A 21,671-nucleotide genomic window follows, 5' to 3' on the forward strand; every position below is an offset into this window, starting at 1 on the left:
CCCCGCCCCCTCGGTCAGCCTGGATTCCCCCTGGGGAGCCCCCGGGCCCGCCCCCCAGCCCTGCACACCCTGGGCTGAAGCTGCCAGCCCCTCCGCAAGTCTAGGTCCTCTGTCCCCACGGCCCGTCAGCGAGCAACGCCGGGCCCCGGCCGCCTGCGTCCCCCACGTGGCCCAGGGCCTGGGACAGAGCGGATGTCTGCCGAGGGGCGGGGACCCCACCTTGTCCCCAAACTGCGTCTTCTACCCGCTGCGCCCTCGAGACACGACCCGTACCAGCCGGCACGCACAGCGCGCTCACCAGCTCGCGCTCCGCACCGAGGAGCCTGTGTGTGGCCCAGCTGCCCGCCTGCCCCCGAGACACAGACACACCTGCACACACTCACGGCGCGTCTCCTGCGGGGAAGTGGGCACCGTTCACCGGTCACTCCTTCCACACACTGGCACAAGCACCGCAGAGCCACACCCGACACACACACACACACACACCCCCTGCACACGGGCGTGGGAAAGGTGGGCAGTGCCCGGAAGCCAGGCCACGAGCCCCGGATCCTGGGCTGCAGGGGAAGAGCGTGAGGCAGGTGAGTCAGCACCAGGCTGGAAGCGGGGAGAGAACGGGAGCGCATGTCAGTCTGTCCTTCCCCAGGTTGCTGACAGAAACTAAGGCGACTCTGGAGGTGGGGCGGAGGAGGTCTTAGAGCTCCAGGAATCAGGAGCGCCCTGGAAGGAGGGGCAGCTGCGCCCAACAGCCTCTCCCCTGTGGGGCAGAGGGGAGGCTGGGGACAGGCCAGGGCCAAGGGGCTGCAGACCCGCGCAAGGTGGGCGGATATGTCCACGCCAGAGGGGACCCAGCGGGCCAGCAGCCCCGTGGGCCCTGGAGGAGGCCCGGGGCGGGGGGGGGTTCGCGGAGGGGAGCATGCATCCCGCCCACTGTCTGAACCCCACTCACCCTCCCCCAGCCCAGGGGACGCTGTCCTAACCCCGAGCACCAAGGACCCTACAGCCTGAGCCTCGGTCTGGCCGGGACGCGGGGCGGGGCCTGTCCCGAGCACCGCCCACTGCGCCCACACAGGCTGCACCGCCGCCCCACCCGTGGCCAAAGGACGCATCCACACTGAGCCTCAGCCTCTTCATCTGTAAAATGGGAATAACGTAAACACCTATACTTTGCTGGGTGGAGAAGGGCCTGGCAACCCCCTCCAGGATTCCTGCCCGGAGAATCCCACGGACAGAGGAGCCTGGCAGGCCACAGTCCCCGGGGCTGCAGAGTCAGACAGGGCTGAGCGACTCAACGCGCACGCGGGCACTTTTAGGATAATCCTCCTCATTCTCTTAGGTTCCAGGCCCGTCTCACCTGACACCAGCTCTCGCCTGTCAGGAGGATCCCGAGGGCCGGCACTTGATTCAACCCCACCCCCAGGGCCATTCCAGGACAAACACATGGGTCAGCGTGTAACAGACTCATTTCCTCATGCTCAAGGCTCCAAGGCCCAAAATGGTCGGGAAGGAAGCTGGAATGATGTTTGTATACGAGCATCAGCTGACCTTGACCCGAGAGAGATGGGAAGAGAATGCCCACGGGCAGGGGCCCGAGGGAACGCCAAGGGGCAGCGTTCACAAGCCATGGGCCCTTGAGAAAGTCACGCTGCCTCTCTGGGGCTGCTTCCCCCGCTCACAGAACGAGGGGGCTGGCCCTCAGAAGCCCTGAGGGTCCTCTCACGCCCCGCAAAGAGCCCCCCAGACGGCTCGGAGGCTGCTGTATCCCTGGGGGCCAGGGCAGGAGAGGACCTGGAGGTCAGAGAGAAGGGGGAGGTGCAGCAGCTCTCGGGGGGCCCAGGAGCGCCTCTCCCCCAGGACAAGGAGCCCAAGACGCGGGAGGGACACCCCGAGCACCCACGCCACTCTCTTCCCAACTGTTGGGACAACAGCACAGCGGATGGCTGCCAGCCAGGGGGCCTCCGTCCCATGCAGGACAACGGCCAGAAACGTCCCCCAGGGCCTCAGTTCCCCGACAGCTCACATCCGTCCACGTCTGCCAAGCAGGTGTGAACACTGGAGGTGAGCACCTGGCCGGGGCTGACCACGCGTGCAGCAGGTCTGACACTCCCTGCACACAGACCCCCAGCCCAAAGGCCCCCATGGGTGTTGGGAGTCAATGATTCCCATTCATCACAGGCGTGATGCTGGAGCAGTGATGGGACCTGCCTAGGGTCACGGAGGCAGTGGCAGAACCAGGCCCCAAACCTGGCGGATGGGCCCAAAGTCAGGGGCTCTGAGCCATCCTCGAGGACTTCTCGTTACCGGGAGAACCTGCAAAACTTCCTGCAAAGAGAAACTTTCCCGAGTGTAGAATTTCCCCAAGTCAGAAGCTCAGAACACCAGTCCCATGGATATTAATCAAATAAGCTCGAGAAACCTCGCACTGGAGAAAGGTAAACAGGTTTCCATTACTGCTGTATTTTCGGTGCCAAGAGCCCTACTTTCTAAGTCTCCGTATATCCAAGCACAGTATTTGCCAAATGTACAACACGGCCTGAAAAAACCGGGCATTTTCAAGGTGTGACGGAGGCAGGAGTTCAGAAAGCTGAGCTTCTCTGCCAGAACCCTGCCCCTGCCCAGACCCCCAGCCAGCCTCTCTCTCCATCCTCAACAACGGGAGACTCTCTCCCCCTCCCCACCTTCAGGAACAGGTGGAGGGCAGTGGGTCCCACTGCCTGCAAGTCCAAAAGCCTTGAAGGCGTTTAAGACCCAGAAGTCGGAAAGTGGCATTGCTGACTCGGTGACCTTAAGTGGGTCACACCACTCGACCTGCAAATTAGAGGTGATTAAAAAAAAATCCCCTTTCCTGCTTCACAGGGCAGGTGTGAAGATCACCAAGGGGAGGTGTGCGGGACGGCGGAGTTCTGACTTCCTGGGAAGAGGACTCAGGGGCAACCTTGGGCCGCCTATGCTACACAACCCCGCCCCCTCCCCGCTGGCACCCGGAAAGTCACAGCTCAGACAGGTCCGGGAACTCATGCCTTTCCCTGCAGGCTTTGCCCCAGACGATGCCCCTCCAGTTCCCCGCAGTGGCCTGACCCCCGGGATGCCCCCCAGGGCCTTGCCCTGGCCCCAGGCTCTGCCCACTTCCCCTGCCCCCATCCTCAGCCCCAAATGCCTCTACCGACCCCCTCCGACACCCCAGTCCCCTTTAGAGCCTTCCAGTGCCTCCAGCCCCACCCAGCTACCAGCCAGCCCCTTCCCCACTGCAAACACAGCTCCCATCCAGCACCCCCTCCGTCTCCCCTTCACAACACGTGAGAAGCCCCTGGGCCAGCAAAGGTCCAACCTGCGACTCAAGGGAATTAAACCTGATCTCAACAGACGAAAGTGACGGCAAAATAAACACGATACCTTTTGAGCACCCTTAGAACAGAAAAATCTCAGAGACAGACTACGGTTGACTCATAAAACTGTTTTGTTTTTTTTTGGAAAGTTCTTTTTCAGCCACCCTGGGCGTGGAGGCCAAAAGGTCACCAGGCCTGGAACCAGGTCCCAATGTCCTTCAGGTTCCTTTTTGAACCAGGGCTTATTCTCTGCTGGTGTGGCTGTTTTTTATTTATTTATTGGCCACGCTGCACGATCTGCGTGCAGGATCTCAGTCCCCTGACCAACCAGGGACTGAACCTGGGCCCACAAGCCGTCAAAGCGCGGAGTCCTAAGCACCGGCCCACCAGGGAAGTCTTGCCCTTCGGGGCCTTAAGACAGGGCAGGCAAGAAGCATGGAGGTCCTCCCAGCCGCCAGAGATTAAGCACTACTGCCCACTCCACCTTGTACCTGCCCAGGCCAGGATCATGCCAGGCCTCGCCCCACCCAGGCCTAGGAATCCATCGTGCCCCCTCCAGGCCAGGCCCCCTGGGGCCCGCCAGAAACCATCCCCCACAGGACGCTTCCTCCAGCACCCACACAATCATGCTGCAAAAATCACAACCCAGCCATCAGTCTTCGCTTCAAAATGAGAAACTCACCTGTGTGTGTCAGCATTTGATTTAAGAAATAAATAAATGAAAGAAAAATTCACACTCCGAACCATCCCAGTTCTCCAAACACTAGAAGTTCTGGGGGAAGAGCAGCTTCCACCCCGCGTAAAAAGGGGCCATTTCCAGGGGGCCCTCGGGCCCTCACGCCCTCCCACCCCGGCGTGGGGCTCCCTTACCTGGGTCCGAAGGCCGGGGACTCCTGAAGCCCGTATCCGTCCTCCTCTGGGCAGATGACCACGAGCGGCAAGAAGGGGTCTCCATCCTCAGCATCCAGCCTGCTCATCTCGCCCACCCCGAGCTCCCTGGCCTCCGAGGGGCCTCGGGTCTCCAGGCAGGGGGTTGAGAGGGCATCATTCCCCACGCCCGGTTCTGGGGAGTGGCCGACATCCCCCACACCACACTCCCTGGCTTCACCCGGGAGCTCCACGTTTCGGAGCTCCGAGTCCTGGGACCAGTCCACCTGGTCCAGCCCACGTCCCCGCGGCCCCTGAGAACTCTCCGAGTCTAGCTCACAGGGCACCTCCAGATGCCTCAGGCCCAGACTGTTGCCCCAATCCACCCCACCGGGCCCAAGCTCCCGGTCTCTCGGGTCCAGCGTCCAATCTGCCTGACCCACCCCGCGCTCCCTCGATTTAAGGAACTCTCCCGCCTCCGCGCCCGACCAGTCTGTCTGCCCCACGCCACCCTCTCTGGCCTGGCTGGGGCCTCCGACATCGGAAGTCCAGTCCTGGTCCCCGAGGCCAAGTCCCCCGGGGGCCTCCGCCCCTCCGCCCTGCAGATGGACGGCCAGCCCCGCGCCCGTCACACCCCCGCGGTCTACCCAGCCCGTCTGTCCCACGCCATCCTCCCTGGCTTCGCCGGAGCTGGCAGCTCGCACACAGCTGGACACCTCCAGGTTCCGGAGGCCCAGCTGGTCAGTCCAGTCCACGGCTCCCTCGGGGGGCAGGAAGGGGCCGCCTCCCAGCTGACTGCAAGGGCTCAGGCTGGCCGCGCCCGCCCTGTCATCACCGATTATCCCAAACTGGGAGCTCCGCTCCGAGGCCTCCGCACAGAAGCCGCTGCCCCAGCCCCGCCGCCCCGGGCCGAAGGCTGCCTCTGGCTGAGCGCCCACTCCAAGGCCGAAGTCTCCAGCCCAGCCCCGCCGCACCCCCTCCCTGTCCTCTGGGTCAGCCTCCCCTGGGCTCCGGGCGCCCCCCGCCTGCGGCCCACCAACCTCCCTAGAGGCAGCACCACCTTGCCAGCCACCCGGGTCCCTCTGCCCCAGAGCCCCGTCCTGCGGCTCTGGGACGCTGGCGTGGAACACACCCCCCGTCTCGGCAGTCTCAGGCCAGCCCACGTCCCTGCCGGCCGCCCCGGGGCTGGCTCGGCCTGGGATCTTCTTCTCAAATTCTGTGTCCTGCCGCTGGGCCTCCTCGAGGCTGAACCCGGCGCTCAGGGCTCTCGCTCCGAAGTCCCGCGGGAGGCCGCCGCTGTAGTCTGGCACCCAGGCGCTCCTGCCGAAGTCCCGGCCCGGCGTTTCTGCGCTGCGGGGGCCATAGGCGCTCCGTGCAGGGTCGCTCCTCCCGAACCCCTGGTCCTGCTGCCCTGCGTCCTGGCTGCCGCCGTACCTGCCAAGTGGGTCCTTCTGCCCTGATTCCGGGCCCTGCCCCTCTTCATCCTGGCTCGAGTAGGCACCCAGGGAGTCTCTCTTCCCAAAGTCCCAGTCCTGAAGGCTTGCATCCCGACCGCTGTAGGTCCCCAGAGAATCCCTCTTCCCAAACTCCTGGTCCTGGAGCTCCGCGTCCCGGCTGGAGTAGGTGCCCTGGGGATCCCTCTTCCCGAACTCCTGGTCCTGGAGCTCCGCGTCCCGGCTGGAGTAGGTGCCCTGGGGATCCCTCTTCCCGAACTCCTGGTCCTGGAGCTCCGCGTCCCGGCTGGAGTAGGTGCCCTGGGGATCCCTCTTCCCGAACTCCCAGTGCTGAAGGTCCGCCTCGTGGCTTTGCAGAGTGCCAGGCTTCCCGATCGCCCGGTTCTGGGCGCCCAGGCTCCCCAGGGCCGCGGCTCCATGCCGGTCTTGGCCGCCAACCTCGCCCTCCTCCTCCCGGTCGAGGGCACCCCTGCCGGCCCACTCCCCGGGGCGCCCCTCCCCGACTCCATGCCCACACTCGCCAGCCCAGTCCCTCTCTCCGAGGCCTGGGTCCCCCAGAGGGCTTGCACCTCCCAGGCCGTAGTCCCGAGAAGCGTCCTGGGACCAGGTGGAAGGCCGGAAACTGCCGGGATGTGGGCCTCCTGCAACCCCAAATTCGCTCTGCAGGTCCTTCTGGGCCCAGCCGAGGAGTCCCTGGGAATGAGAGAGAGAGAGAGAGAGAAACAGGGCCTGGAATTAGGGTGGCGATCGGCCCAGAGTGAGCGCGCTGCCGAGTGCCCAACTTTGGCTTTGGAGAGCCTGGGGTTTGGATGTGGGCTGTGTGACCTTGGGCAAATCACTTAACCGCTCTGAGTCCCCAGGGTCCCCGTCGTTCAACGAGGTCAGTTCCTACGACACGGGGTAGGAAGAGAGGGTTAAACGGAATCAGTGAAGCCGAGGGCTCAGCAGAAGTCCCGGCACCCCGTGGGGCCTCCGCGGTCAACCTCGTGGTCCTCTTTACCGCCCTTGGGCAACACCTGGCAAGGCGCCAGGAGCAGGGCTGCCTGGCAGAGAGGTCTTCCCGGGGCCGTGGGGGTGGGTGTGCCCTCAACGAAGAGCGGTCAAGACCCTGCGCCCTTCCACGGCCCCCTCCCCAAGGCAAGCTCCCCAGGGCACCCTTCACCCTTCCAGACCACGTGAACGCCCGCCCCGACCTCCCCAAGGGAAGCTCTCTCCTGCCGGCGGCTGCCCTGCGAAGCCCTCTGGCTCCTCACCGCCCGCCCGCAGGGACGGCCTCCTCCGTTTCAGGGAGAAGACCCAGCCAGGGCTCCGGGAACCCCACCCCGTCCGGAACCCGCTGACTCACTCGTGCGGCCGGGAGAGCCCTGGGCTCGGGGCTGCGGAGCCGGCCGGCCTCGTCCCGCAGCGCGGCGTTGGCCAGCAGCCTCTCCAGGACCGACACGCTGGGCTCCCTGTCCCCTGGCCCGGCCATGGTCCCGGCCTCCGGTCCCCGCCCGCCCCGCGGCCCACTGGGCGCAGCGAGCGCTGGGACGTGGCTGGGCCGCTCCCCTCGCCCGCCCGGACCTGTCCGACGGCCCTGGCCCCGCTCCCTGCAGAGCAGCTGCAGCTCCCTCGGCGGCCCCGCCCGGGAGCCAGTTGAGTCACCGCATCCCGGGACGGACACACCTACCGCGGACGGACACACCTACCGCGGAAGCCCCGCGGACCTAACTCCTTCCTGCTCGTCCCCCAGGCCCCGCCCAGAAGCCCCCGGCTCCTCCCTCCCCCAACCCCGCCCCTGCCAGCCCCTGGCTGGGCGGGCTGGGCGTGAAAACTTCGTTTCAAACGCCACCTGGACCCCAGCCCTGAGCCTACTGGGCAGCCCGGTAGGAGAAACGGCACTGGCCTTGGAATTGGCGCTCTGGCCCTGGCCTGGCTGCCAGCTTGCTGGGTGACCTTTGCACAAGGCTCTGCCTCCTCTGGGCCTCTACAAAAACATGTCTGAACTTCACAGTAAGAACGCTCGCAAGATGCAACGCTCCCAAGCACTCGTGATGGGTGGTAGTCTGAGTATTTCACAGGCACTGCAGCCATCACCTGTGAGGTAGAGCCCAGCACCATTCTCCCCATTTTACAGATGCAGAAACTGAGGTGCGGGCAGGAAAGTCACGCATTCAAGGTCACAGGTGGGCCAGGAGCAGGGCCAAGACAGCAACTCGGCAGCCTGGGTCCAGGGCCCGCGTCTAACTGGCAATGTTGGCGCCCTTCATGAAACCACCCGTCATCACAGACTGAATGCTCACGGGTGCCAAGCCCTGCACCCAGCGCTTTCCACGTCTGTCTTGCCCACAACACAAGCCTAAGTGTCCTCGGTCGCTCAGTCGTATCCGACTCTTTGCGGCCCCACGGACTGCAGCCTGCCAGGCTCCTCCGTCTATGGAATTTTCCAGACAAAGAGTACCCGAGTGGGTTGCCATGCCTCCTCCAGGGGATCTTCCCAGCGCAGAAACTGACCCTGTGTCTCCTGCACCGGCAGGCAGATTTTTAACCACCAGCGCCACCCGGGAAGCCCCCAAGCGTATGAGGCAAATGGCATCGTTGTGAAAGGACTCTGAAGCTTGGAGGTCTGGCTACGTTCCCAAGACCACTCAGCCGTAGAAGCCGGGGTCAGATGCAGACTCAGACTAGACTCTAAGCAGCAGCCCACACCCTCTGCTCCACCAGCGGAGCAGGCGGCGTGGACCTCCGGGGCAGGGGCCCAGGTGCCTGCTCACGGCTGGATCCCAAACTCTCGACAGGGCATCCGTGTCAAAACAAGGAGGCCCCCCGAAGCCCCTGGCTTCCGCCCCGCACCCCGCCCAGGGCCCCCCTCACCTCGGAGCAGGCGCTGGGGGTCTGGGCATCCTTCAACTCAGACGGGGCGCCCCGCCGGGCACTGGGTGGGGGCGAGGCCAGCAGGTCGTCCAGCCACTGGGAGCTGTTTTCGGGCCCCGCGGGCTCGGGGGACGCCCGGCGGGGGTCTTGAACCGCTGTCCTAGGTCGGGTGGTCTCGGCCACGGCCAGGGCCACAGTGTCCTCCTCAGCAGAGAGTGCCTGCCCGGGCTCGGGGGCATCGACGAACAGGACGCAAGGCTGGTCCGGGGGCGCTGGCTGCTCCTGCCCCAGGACCGGCTCCAGGATGCGCAGGGCAGCCTCCCGGGCAGGCGGAGGGGACTCCCGTTCTGCAAGTGTCTCGTCCACCTGTGGCAAAGCTGGTCCAGGTGGGTCCCCTGCTGTTGGCGGGGACTCCAGAGGATGGTCTTCCGCACCACCAGTCGGGCTCAGAGAGGAGCCTGGGTCATCCCCCGGCCCCCAGGAAGCAGGTCTTCCTGGTCCCTCTGCAGCCGACGGGGCCCCTGGCCCTGGCTGGGACGCTCCTTCCTCCCGAGTGGACACGGGCCAGTCCCCAGCCTCCTCTCGGGTGGATGTGGCCCCGCCCCTGGGCTCCTCGCGGGTGGACGCGGCCCTATCTCCAGCCTCCTCCCGGATGGACGCGGCCCCGTCTCCTGGCTCCTCGCGGGTGGACACGGCCCCATCTCTAGCCTCCTCCCGGATGGACGTGGCCCCGTCTCCGGGCTCCTCGCAGGTGGACACGGCCCCATCTCCAGCCTCCTCCCTGGTGGATGTGGCCCCGCCTCCAGGCCCCTCCCGGATAGACGCGGACCTGTCTCTGGCCTCTGCAGCCTCCGCAGCCCCGCCTCTGGCCTCCTCGCGGGTGGACGTGGCCCAGTTTCCGGCCTCCTCATGGGTGGACGCGGCCCCGTCTCCAGCCTCCGCAGCCTCTGCAGCCTCCGCGGCTTCGGTGATGGGGGACGGCGGCGGGGAGTCCAGCCGCCGCACCCCAAGGCCTGCAGGCCGCGTCGGGAAGGTCCATTCAAAGGACTGAGATAAACTCCAGCTGGACTCGGTCCCGCTCCCCAAGGGGTGGTCCAGGGTGGACGGACCCCCCTGGGCCTGGGGCAGGGCGGCCAGCGAGCCCCCCAGCTGCTCCCGGTCTGGGCCAGGAGGGCTCAACACACCTTCAGAAAACCGCCGCTGGGCCAGGCTGCCGGCAGGGCGGTCCTCGACCCCCGGGGCCACCCCGTCCCCAGATGCAAACGTCCGAGGCAGGTCCGGCAGCTCACCCCCTCCCATCAGGGACTGGGACACGGCGGGTAGGGACCGCTCCAGGCTGGGGTGCCCTGCTAGCTCCAGCACCTGGGGGCTGCCGGGTCTGGGGGTCTCCAGGGCAGCCACAGCTGGGACCCCTGGGCTCAGGGGCAGATGGCAGGAGCCTTCATCAGGGGGGCCCGCAGCTGGGGAGCCCAGAGTCTCGGGGGGCCGGAGGGGAGGTCCAGGAGCAGCAGGGCTCTGGGTCTCTGGACGCTGGGGGTGGCGAGGAGAGCCCGCCTCGAGGGAGTCAAGGCGGGGAGACTCGGGGCCCGAGCCCAAGGCTTCAGCGGGGAGACCCGGGCTGGGGGCACCTCCATTCTCCAAGGTAGGGCTTGGACCGGGGGGCACCCGGGGCTGGAGAACCTGCGAGAGAAAGTCAGGACCTGTCACTGCTCGGCCGGCTCGGGGAGGCCCCTGCCCACCCCCGAGAGACCCCAGGTCAGCAGCTAGTTGCCCAACGCTCTCAGTCCACGGGGGAAACCGGGGCTCAGGGAGACAGCCCCCCAGGACAACCGCCAGAGGCTCTGGAATGACCTCCAGCATCGGAGACTGCAGGGCCTGCAGACCCCTCCCACGTGGCCCTCCCCCCACAAAATGCACGCACTCTATTCCCATGGGATCACTCAGACCGTGCCCACCACACGCCCAGGCCCAAGGCTCCTCTGACGAGTTCCTAAAGGCCCATGGTTCATGGGTCATGAACACTGGCTTTGTGCACTTCCCTGGTGGTCCAGGGGCTAAGGCTCCACGCTCCCAATGCGGAGGACCCGGGTTCGATCCCTGGCCAGGAAACTGTATCCAAGTGCAGAAACTAAAAGTCTGCACACCACAACTGGGGATCCCACCAGCTACAGTGAAGATAGAAGATCCCGCATGCCGCAACTGAGACCCAGCGCAGCAAAGTACATAAATAAATATTTTTTAAGACACTGGCTTTGTAAACGGAAAAGGAAACTCAAGAGTCTGGCTGGCTGGGTGTGCGACCTCGGGGCGGGACTCCACCAGGCGGAGGGCAGCTTCAGACCAGCTCCCGGGAGCAGCTCGCACCCCTGCTCTGAGCAGCCACGGTCCCAGCGCCACCCGAGGGGCAGCGGGCCCCGGGATGCAGGCCAGAAGCCCCAGGGGCCGTGAAAGCCCAGGTCAGAGACATGGGCTCCTCCCCCATCAGCTGGACGCCTTCCCATGCGGGGTCTCTCCAAGCCCCGGCGTCCTGAACTGCACCCTGGAGCCGGGGCAACAACGTCCACCTCGCGGTCAGGAGAGGATTCAGCAAGATCTGCACACCCGGCCGCTGGGGACAGCGCTCAGGGGAAGAACGGACACTCTGGGGAAGACCGGAGGCTCTGGGGCCCTGGGACCCCCAGCAGCTGACCCTCCTTCACCTCTGCACCGGCCTGCCCCAGGCTGTGACCTGAGTCTCGCTCTATCCGACCTCTGCCTCCCCAGAGGTCATGCTCCCCCCCGCCCTTCTCCTATGGGGAGCCGTCTGCCCCATAACCACCAGACCGCTGGGCCTGGGCAGGGGGGTGTCCTGCTCCCGCGTCAAGGCCACCCTCCAATCCTTCCAGCCTCCGCACTCTCTGTGAATCTCAGGTTAACCTGGAGCCAGTGCCCTTAAACCACGCCGCCACCCGGGGCTCTTGTGAGAGCCCCGGACAGACCCCTCCACCCCCAGAGCAGAGCTCCCAGACCACCCGAGAGGACATCACTTTTTATACTCAGCTCCCTGTATTCCCTCCCTCCCCACAGTTTAACCTGATTCAATACAGCTCTGCCCCAGCTCCGGGCCACACCCGGGCAGCTGGAGATGAGCCCGCCGCTGGGATGGTGGGTTCCCTGCAGCCGTCCAGGGCTCAGACGGGCCCCAGAACAGCCCAGCAATGCCACGACACCCGCCTTCTGCGCACCCCCACCTCCCAGCGATGCTTTCCCATCTGGTCTGTCCTCAAACCTCCCTGCCTCCACCCAGGCCTCCCGGAGGACTCAGAGACCCCCGACCCGGGCACCCCACTCCCTGCCTCGATCGCAAGCCGTCCCTGCTCAGAGCTCAGGCCAAGCCCTCCTCTCTCTGTCCAGCATCACAGATTTTTTTCCTTCTCTACTGGATCGTTTCCATCAGCACACAAACTGCTCTCATTTCTTCTGGCTTACAAAAAAAAACACACACACTCTGCAATCCACCCCTCCCGTCTCTCCAGCTACACCCCTTTCCTGAAACCCAGGGCTCTGCGTTCAGCACCCCTCACCTCAGCTCCTTGGGCCCAGCTTCAGCTGAGGCCCCTCCAAACGGGCTCCCTTCTTCACTTCGCCATGCCCGCCACTCTGGCCAAGGTCAGCTGCAATCCCCCAGACCCCCCATTCTCGGGGCACACCGTCTGATTGCTGACTGCCCACCCACCTCCCATCCCTCCCCCAGCCCAGGGAGCTCCCACACTCAGCGCAGGCCGGGTTCCCTCCAAGCTCACCTCCGCTCCTTCCTGCATCTCCTGGGCTCCCTCGCACATCTCACCCACGCTCTCGGGGGACCTCATCTGTCTCCTGGCCATCTGCACACAGGACACAGACAAGTCCCTGCAGCTCCAGACTCAAACGCCCCACTGACCCCCTTGGACATCTACGAGGCACCTCCAACTCAACAGATCCAGAAGCAAGCTCCTCTGGTCTTCCCGACCCTACAAAGGCCCCCTTCTCAGTAAAGTAACCTCCGAATCACTTGGGCCGGAGACCCCCAGCAGCATCCTTCATTCTCCACTCGCTCTCCTCAGATCAGCCTGCCTGCATGTCCTGTCCACGCCACCTTCACACCAGAGGCCCCCCCGCCCGCGATCTCCCCCAGGGACCGCCTCCAGGATCCACAGCACCGTCGTCTCTCATCGGGGTGACTCCAACAGCCCCCCAACTGGCCCTGCCACTGCCCTTGGCCCCCGGCCAAGATCTTGGGATGGGAGACTCCTTGCAACTGCAGCAAGGTCACCCCTTTCCTCCAGCCCCTCAACGGCCTCTTCCCCCTCCTGCAAGCCAGCGCCCCCCGAGTGGCCCATCACCACCCAGCTCCACTGTCTCTGCGACCCAGACACCCCAGCTTCCTTGCTGGGCGGAGCCCACATCCTTCGTAGCTGCAGCTCCCTCCGCCAAGGCGGCTGTTCCCCAAGCATCCAAGAGCTCACCCCATCCCCCGCTTCCTGGCGAGGCCTTCCCCTGTCACCCTGGCCCGGGACCGTCCAGGTAGGTGCCCCAGGAGCCTGTCTGACGCTCCACCTGTCTGCCGGTTCGCAGGGTTCCCGATGTTGGAGTCTGTCTGCCCACGTGAGAAGGTGCGTTCCCCGGGAACAAGGGCTTCCCTGGTGACTCAGATGGTAAAGAATCTGCCTACAAGGCAGAAGACCTGGGTTCGATCCCTGGGTCAGGAAGCTCCCTGAGAGAAGGGAATGGCTACGTGCTCCAACATTCCTGCCTAGAGAACCCCGTGGACAGAAGAGCCTGGCGGGCTACAGTCCACAGAGTCACAAAGAGTCGGACATGACTGAGCGACAGACACACGCTTCCCTGGAAGCAGGGGGACTGCGGACGCTTTGCCTGTAGCTGTCTCCCCAGCACCAGGATCACAGTGGATAAATACGTTTGGACAAATGCACACACTCAGGTCTCTCTCCTTGCTGGACGGGACAGCCTCTGGCTAGCAAGGGCTCTTGGAGCAAGACGGACCACCTTTCGCATCCTTTTCTCGGGAACGCAGATTGTCCACCCCCGAGCACGCTGTGGGCAGAGGGGCTTTAACAGGACACCCCCTGAAACGTCACCTCCCCTCTTCTGCGAGAGGGCAGACCTGGCCAGGGACCGTGTTGGACTCGGATCCTGCCTTCAGCCCCTGGGCAAGTTACTTGGCATTTCAAGCCCTGGCGTCCGCACCTCTCGCGTGGGACCGGAGGGGCCTACTAGGCCAGAGTCATGACCGGGGTTACGTCAGTCACCCTTCCCGAGGTTGCCCAGGGGACAGCGGGTCGTCAAGGACAGTCATCCTGGACACTGTAGGAGCCTCAGGGCCTCAGCCACACTTAGCCAGAGCGGCCTGAATGTTGAGAAATCTGAGTCCTGCAGCAAGTCAGGTGAACCTCCTCCACAGCTTCTGTCTCCCCGGCTAAACTAAGGGGGGTGGGAGAGGCACGCAGACGAGACCCTTCCAGCCCAGAAACAGCCCGTTTCTGCGTCGTCACGGGCGGGGCACTCACATCAGTCGGGGGCTCAGAGACGGCCGGCTGGGCCAGGTCCCCGTTGAAGGCCAGGTCCGAGGGGGGCTTCCTGCGAGGGAGAAAGAGGGGAGACGGAGGCACAGATCAGAGATGCCTGGTGCGGGTGGAGCAGGGAGGATGATCGGGGGTCTGCCCGACAACCGGAACAGCACCCGACGTTCCTCCCGTCGGGGGCACGTCCTCCCAGGGGACAAAGACCCCAGCGGCTCCCAGAGAGCACCCCAGACACAGTGCGTGTGCCCCACCCGCACATGGGGGGTAAGACCCCCAACCCTCTGGGAAGAGCCTGTGGCTGGCCCAGCGCCCTCGGGGCTCCCGGTAAGACCACCAAGCCCCCGGGCCCTTGAGGTTCTCCCCGAGGGCAGCCAGCCGCTCCCTAGCTTCTGGAAGACTGCATGGGGAGGGAGACGGCCAGAGAGATTTTGCAAGGTCGAGGTTGCTCCTTTCAAGCCCAGCTGGGAGCAAACGAGGGGAAGGAGGCGGAACCCAGCCTGGATAGGGTGGGCCTCCCGGGAGCCCAGGGGGACAGGAGAGGCTGGCAGGCAGCGTGGGTGATCCCTGCCCTGGGGATGACCAGGCAGCTGGGACCCTCAGCCTCCTCCCCGGGGCCCAGGGACACTTTCAGGTCAGGAGCCCCCAGGACATGCTGGCACTGGCTCTGGGAAAGTGGGTACCACACGCGACAATCTCCAACCCAGCTGTGCGGCCCGCACGCTCACAGCCTCTGGCCTGGTGTCAAGGGGCGTTCACGGCTTTCCTCTCCCATCAGACTCCTCTTCATAGCCAGGCGGTGCCCTCCACACACACACACACACACACAGACACACACATACACACACCCCAGACACACACACACAATCCAGCACAGATACACACACCCCAGACACACACACAGAGACACACAGATACACACCCCAGCACAGATACACACAGACACACACCCCACCACACACACCCCCCAGCACAGACACCCCCACACACACAGACACACCCACGCACATCCCAGCACACACACACACACCCCACCACACACACCCCCCAGCACAGACACACACACACACACACACACATCCCAGCACACACACAGACACCCCCCCCACACACACACCCCAGCACACACACAGACAGACACACACACCCACCCACCCCCCCCAGCACCTGGCACACCGCTGCACCCACAGCATGGGCCGGCAGCTAAGAGCACACACTGGAGTCAGACATCCTAATTCTAACCCCAGCTCTGTCTGTCACTTGCTAAGGGACCAGAGAAAGTCACTTTTGAGCCTCAATTTCCTCATCTCTAAAATGGGCCTAATATTCTCTCCACTACACAGGACGGCTGTGAATTAAGTGAGGCAGCGTTTGGCTCTCGATATTAAAAAAGCACTGAAAATAAACTTCCAAGCTATACATCTGAATCCTGCTACAAACACACGGACTCTGTACAGAGAACGACCACAGAATAAAGCACACACTAATTCGGTCTGCGGGGGGGATGGTTCGAGACTCTGGCCAGGGTTGGCCCCCACGCACGCAGCACAGCTAACCTCTAAGGGAAGATTGCCATCTCACAGGAGACTATCCACCCTATCCTCAGGCTGGCTGCAACCAGACACACAGCCCCCCACCCCTCACCTCTTGCTGGGCTCCTCAGGGCAGTCAGCAGGAGACTGCGCGGGCCCCTCCTGGGACCATTCCCTGGCGAGGGTCCCAGCGTCGTCCCTGGGGCCTGGGGCCACGCCGTAGTTCCTGGGACCGTATCTGGAGCTGCCGTCGTGGTTGAAGGTGAGGCGGGAGCCCCAGAGGCGGTCGGGGCTGGCCGGGCCCTCCTTCCTGGACTGGTCCATCTTGGCCAGGATCTCCTCCACGGTGGGTGCAGCAAAGCGCTCGGAGGCCGGGCGGAAGGGGAGGGGCGCCTTGCGCACGCCCCCAGGGGCAGCGCATCGGGCCGGAGGGGTCAAGGGGGGTGTCTCTTCTTTCCCAGGCTCCTCTCTCCCAGGCTCCCGGGTGCCTTCTCCACCAGCCAGGGCCTCGGCTGCAGGCCTTGGCGCAAACGGAAGGGGCCGTTTGTTGCCACCATAGGGCTGGGGTCCCGCCAGCATGTTCATCTTCCGGGCAGAAGGCAACTCGGCCAGAGGACCCCGGGGAGGCCGAGGCCCAATGGGCACCAGCAGGCTGGGCTTGGCAGGCAGGGCTGGCTTGGCAGGCAGGGCTCGGGGTTTGGGCTTGACAGGGGGTTTGGCCCGAGAGTCACCTACCAAAAGGGAAGGGCTGGTTGAGCCGATGTCAAAAGAATAGGAAGCAGAACTTCACTTCCCACCCTACAGACTCAGAATGTTCCCACACCCTTCCAGGTACAAGTCAAATGTCACCGCTTCCAGGAAGCCTTCCTGGATTTTCCAGACACATCCCAGAAACATCTTCCCCCATCTCCAAATTCCCGAAATGTCTAGCCAGTCACCCTTACAAGTTAAAAGCCATTTAAGGGCCCAGCTGGCAGCTATTTCTTCTCACTACACCCACTTTACACCTAATACACATTCTTACCAAGTGAATGACGAGATTGAGCAAACGAGCTAATAAATGAACGCCTGCCTGCCCACACCAGTCAGCCCACCGTCTCCCCCAGTCTGGTCCTTCCCTCGAGCATGTCACTCTGCTAAACTACATCCACACCAAACTCGTTCTCCCAGCTCAGCTTCCCTACTCTGCCACCCTGCTGGCCCCCTCCTCCGGGGCACACCCAGGCCACCTCCCCGCCGTCATCCGCTGTGTGACCAGGAACGCAAACTCACTATTGACCTAAGCCAAACAGAAGGAAATCTTGCTACAGAAGAAAAAAAAAAAAAGACCAGAATCCTACCTTCTATATAAGGCATTTCAATGCCAAATAAAAGACCTTGAATTACTCATGGCCAAAGCCCTGCTACTAGGACCCTTTAATACCCACTCAGCACAAGAAAGGCATCTAGACAGGGAGCCAGGAGGCCTGGGTTCAAGCGCATAGGTGCATGACCTTCCCCGCCCCCCCCCACCCCCAGGCCCAGGCCTCAGTTTCCTCCTCTGTCAAACACGTGATTTGATCCACATCGTCTCCAAGGTTAGCTTGTTCTCTGCTGGAGAGCTGTGACCTCAGACAGTTCTGAAGGGTCTCCACCAAAGTGCAGGACTTCTCAGGCTCATCCCGCTTGTCCTCAAAACTCCTCCCTCCCTCCCCAACAAGGTCAGCCTTCACCCACCAGCCCCCAAGACCTAATGGGGGTTCGGGCCTCCGGCCCCCCTCCCAGCCAGCCCGCTCCACACCGCACCCACAGGTACCTGGCTCGGAGCCAGCGGATACCAGCTCCTCGTCGGGCTCCCGGGGCGCTGGGGAGGCCATGGCTGCGCCTTCCCTGGGAGCAGACACTTCTATCACATGCGGGGACCTGGGAGTGGGAGGCAGAGGGGTGTGAGCTAGGGGCGGTGGAAGACCCAGGAAAAAAAAAGAGCGCGCAGAGAGAGCCAGAGGGCCGGGCGCTGGCAGCGCGCTCAGAGAGGGAGTCTCCGACTTCTGGCGGAGGCCGGTGCGGGACAGGAAGCGGGCGCTTCAGCAGGGAGGCTGGGGGAGGTCACGGGAGGTCCCTCGCGGCCACGTCCTCCCCTCTTCTCCCGCCCCCGCCGCCGCCGCCAGCTCTCCAAGTCCGTCTCCTAACCCTAAAGTCCTGCAGGTCCGAGGAGCCGCCCCCTGCTCCCTCCAGCCAGCTGTCCAGGGCACCCCACTTACCGCTCCCAAGGCACCCCCCCCAACTCCGTGGGTCCGGGGGCCCCCCACTCGCTGGATCGACTCAAGGCCAGGGCAAGAGGGCTGCCAAGTCTGAAATCTCCCAGTGAATCACCTCGCGGGAGACGGGAAAAACCCGCTCCTCCCCAACCTGGGGCCCGCCCCGCTGCCCGCCTGCCCCGCGGGCCTCCCCTTCCCGCTCCCCGGCCTGCCGCTGGGAGTGGTTCCCTCCCCGCCACCCCACCAGTCCCCCTCCTCCCTCCACGTCCCTGCCCTGACTCCCGCCTCCTCCAGAGCCGTCTCATCCAAACACGGAAAAATAAGGAATAAAAAGTAAACATCTGGAATACATTTTTTTTTCCTTTAATTTCTCAATCGCTTTGGCTTCGGCTCGGAATTTGATGAGGTAAAGTCAGGGCCTAGTCCTGTTGCCATAGCAATGGCCTCCCACTGGATTTCCAGAGCCTCGCCAAGAGGAAGGAGGAGACAGCCCAGACCCGGGGCTGGGAGAATGGGACCGGGCTAGAGAACATCCGGGGGGCGGGGTGGCTTGGGGCAAAACTCCCTAGGGCTCCCCTCCTGGGCCCGTCACCGTGGGAGGGTCCACAGCCCAAGAGAAGGAGCTATGTGGGCATCACTCACCAGCTGGGCCTGACCCGAGGGGTTTCCAAGGGGGCTGCGGAAGAGATTTTAAACCACGTGACACCAGCCTAAGGCTGAGACCAAACGGGTGCCCCTCCTCTCAGCCTGTAACTGGAGCTCCGGGTCTGCTCCACCAGGATTCAAATGCTGGGTGGATCTCCTGCCTTCCAGCTCTGTGACCTTAGGCACGTTCCTCACTGCTCTAAACCTGTTTCCCTGTATGAAGAACACAGTGAGACTTAATACAGTGGTTAAGACTCCGCGCTTCCACCGCACACTGCAGGCAGCACCGGTTCGATCCCTGGTCAGCGAACTGAGAACCCACATCCTAGGAGGTGTGGCCAAAACTAAAAAAAAAAAAAAAAATAGAGGCTCACACCAGAGGATCCATGCATGCTGAGGTCAGTGCCCAGCACCCAGTAAGTGGCCATTAAACGGTGGCTGCTATTAGGAGGCTTCCGTTGGAAACCATCTCGTCCTCTCCCCCAACCACAGGCTGCCAGCATCGCAGACCACGCCTTGTCTCCCAAAGAACCCCGTCTTGTCACCTGTTCTTCAGACACTTCACCACCTCTTCAGGTCCCATCCTGGATCCTGAAGCGCCATCCCACCCTCAAGAAACCCCCGGACTGACCACTGGCCCGCCTCCTTGATAGAGCCCCCAGCCCTCTGTTCCAAAGGAAAAGGGATGTTTCCTATCACCTGGCATGCATGGGGTCCCTGAGGACAACCCAACCCACTCCAACCTGCAAGGGGCCCTGCCTTGCCCAAAGTCACCCACTCCAGCTGGTCTGGCAAGACAGCACCAAATCCAAAGAAGGGACCTCAGGTGCCCAACTTCCGGGAAAACCTCTCACTTCTGACCCTGCCCCAACTTGTTCCCCAGGTGGGAGGGACTAGGTAGGAGGGAAAGAGACATCCAGGCCCGTGCAAGTCCGGTCAGCCAAGTCCGGTGCAGCAGGCGCACTGTGGGTGGGTGAGTAACGTTCACAGCCGGCCCAAGTGTGCGTGGAGGAGGGGCACGCGGCAGAAAACATAAAATTTTTAAAAAAAAAAAGCAAGACTGTTTCCTTGTCCTTGAACGTTATTACCAGGGATACATGGTGTGGGTGGTTAGAAATGGAGACCAGCTGGTCCAGAACCGAAAAACCCTTTCACCTGGAGGCTGAGCCGGGCGGGGAGCTGTAGCACACAAGAGGGAGAGCTCGCCCTCCCCCCAGCAACTGAGGACGGGGTCTCAGCAGCTCATCAGCAGCTCAGACGCCCAGCGGAAAACCCCGGTGACCAGGGCCGGAGAGCAGAGCTGTGAAAATCTCAGCGGCTCCAAGCATCCCCCATGCGTAAGAGTCCGGAGACCGGCTGGACCCTGAGGGCACAGGGGAGACACCAGGCGGCTCCTGCCCCGGGGCGGAGGCCCAAAGAAGCCTCGCCGCAGGCAGGGCCGCCTCCGCCGACCCTGCGATCTCCCTCCGGCCGGATCTGGGGCCGGAGAGGACACTGCCGCAGGAGGGAGGGCCAACCGCGAGACGGGAGAGCCCTGGGCGAGGGGCCGTCTGGAGGGGCCCGGCGGGGAGCTCCGGGCACAGGGGTCCGCGGCCGCCGGGGGGAGGGGACGGAGGGATGGAGGAGGGGGCGGCGGAGGCCCCGCTAGAGGGACAGGGCGCCGCCGGCAGACGGACGGACGGGGGCCCGGGGACGCGCGCCGGGTGGGGGCGGGCTGGGGAGGCCGGGGGCGTGCCGGGGGCGGGGGGCCAGCCCGGGAGAAGGGGGCGAGGGTCCCTCCGCCGGCTCCGCCCGCCGCGAGCTCCGCCTGCAGCCTCGGCCCCTCTCCCGGGCTCGGCCGGCACGCGCTCCAGGCCCTGCGCCCTGCGCCCCCGCGCGCACGCCCCGGCCCCCGGGCCCCCGGCCCCTGCAAACTTTCCTCGTGACCGCCCCCCGCCCCCAATCTCGGCTGTGGTCTCGACGCGAGAGTTCCCACCGCCCCCGTGCCTCGCCCCCGCCCTGGGCCCGCCCCCGCGCACTCACGCTCTCCCCCGGGGTCCGGCTCCGCCAAGCACGCGCTCCGCACCCCGTCGTCAGTCTCAGCCGCTGCCGCCGCCGCCGCCGCGGGACCGAGCCTGGAGGAGCCCGGGCGGGGCCGTGGGCGGAGCCCAGGCGCCCCTGGCGCGGCGGGCCCCGCCTACAGTCCGCCGGGCCCTGCCCCTAGCCCCGCCCCAGGGGGGCCTGGACCCGCCCCGGACCCGCCTCCGGGGGCACCTGGCCCCGCCCCTGCCCCGCCCACAGCCCGCCGGGCCCCACCCCCAGTGCTCCTCGCGAGTGTCGGGGCTCCTCGCGAGTGTCCGCGCGCCGCCGAGTTCGCCGGGGCGCATGCAAATAAAGCCGCCCACGGCCCACGAGGGCCCGCCCCGGGTTCGGACCCCCGCGAAGCTGACGCAACTCGGCTCTGGGGCGGAAGGCCACCGAGACGGCGGCCTAGAGAGGAGGCGGCCCGGGCCGAGCGGCCGGCGGGCTGCAGCCTTGTGGGGCCCGCGCGGGAGAGGCTCCCCCCGGCCAGCGCCTGGGGCCGGCTCAGTCTGCAGCGCGCGGGGATGACCGCTGACCCTTGCGCGTCTCCTGCAGCGCCTGCCCCCGCGTTCCCAGCTGGCACATCCCTGTCAGGGAGGGCCCCTGGAGCGGGGCACGGCAGCCCTCTCCAGTATCCCTGCCTCCTGGAGGGTCCCATGGACAGAGGAGCCTGGCGGGCTGGAGTCCACACAGGGTCGCAGAGGGTCGGACACGACTGCAGCGGCTTAGCAGGCATGCCTGCCCCGCCCAACATAAATTCCCCCAGCGTTAACAATGCCGCATACCCCTTTCCTCCTTCACACATACTCCACCCCTTTCCTGAACCCCTATCAGGCTACACCCCCACCCCCTACCCCAACACACAGCACTCTTCCCCCCCAATTCTGCGGGCTCAGGTTTCCATTCCCCCCGTTTGCGGGGAAGCTTGGTCAATCCTGATTCCATTATCTGAAGACTTCCAAGACCCTGGACTCTTAAGGCTGGAGCCGGAGCTGCCCTCTCAGCTTCGCTAATGGAGTGCTGCTGTGAGAGAGACTGCCTAATCAGATCAGCTCTCATTTCTAGACTCTCAGGTGGCCCATCCCACCAGAAGAGACCGAAAACCAGTGCTTGTCCAGCCGGGAACAGAACAGGCTGTACC

At 64.5% G+C, this 21,671-nt stretch overlaps 2 protein-coding genes across 5 annotated transcripts in view; both read right to left on the reverse strand.

The window, feature by feature from the left end:
• The window catches only part of LOC122449565, a 4,748-nt gene extending 562 nt beyond the window's left edge, over positions 1-4,186 (reverse strand). The window contains exon 1 of the mRNA XM_043481281.1: positions 45-4,186. Coding sequence (XP_043337216.1) covers positions 126-1,106 — 981 coding nt within the window. The 5' untranslated portion in view covers positions 1,107-4,186 and the 3' untranslated portion in view covers positions 45-125. The remainder of the gene's footprint in view (positions 1-44) is intronic.
• The window catches only part of TNKS1BP1 (tankyrase 1 binding protein 1), a 24,245-nt gene extending 3,616 nt beyond the window's left edge, over positions 1-20,629 (reverse strand). The window contains exons 1-9 of one of the 4 annotated variants that reach the window (XM_043481280.1): positions 20,492-20,589; positions 19,625-19,832; positions 18,467-18,682; positions 17,383-17,489; positions 15,700-16,318; positions 14,044-14,113; positions 12,280-12,360; positions 8,498-10,177; positions 4,194-6,337 (exon numbers count right to left, since the gene is read on the reverse strand). In XM_043481280.1, the coding sequence (XP_043337215.1) occupies positions 4,194-6,337; positions 8,498-10,177; positions 12,280-12,360; positions 14,044-14,113; positions 15,700-16,318; positions 17,383-17,443 (4,655 nt within the window). In that variant the 5' untranslated portion in view covers positions 17,444-17,489; positions 18,467-18,682; positions 19,625-19,832; positions 20,492-20,589. Of the gene's footprint in view, positions 1-4,193; positions 6,338-8,497; positions 10,178-12,279; positions 12,361-14,043; positions 14,114-15,699; positions 16,319-17,382; positions 17,490-17,827; positions 18,145-18,466; positions 18,683-19,624; positions 19,833-20,491 lie in introns of those variants that run through there. The other 3 variants (XM_043481278.1, XM_043481276.1, XM_043481277.1) reach the window with 3 other exon arrangements.
• Between the last annotated feature and the right edge of the window lie 1,042 nt (positions 20,630-21,671).

The sequence above is a fragment of the Cervus canadensis genome, chromosome 11, assembly GCF_019320065.1.
Source record: "Cervus canadensis isolate Bull #8, Minnesota chromosome 11, ASM1932006v1, whole genome shotgun sequence".
Lineage (NCBI taxonomy): Eukaryota > Metazoa > Chordata > Mammalia > Artiodactyla > Cervidae > Cervus > Cervus canadensis.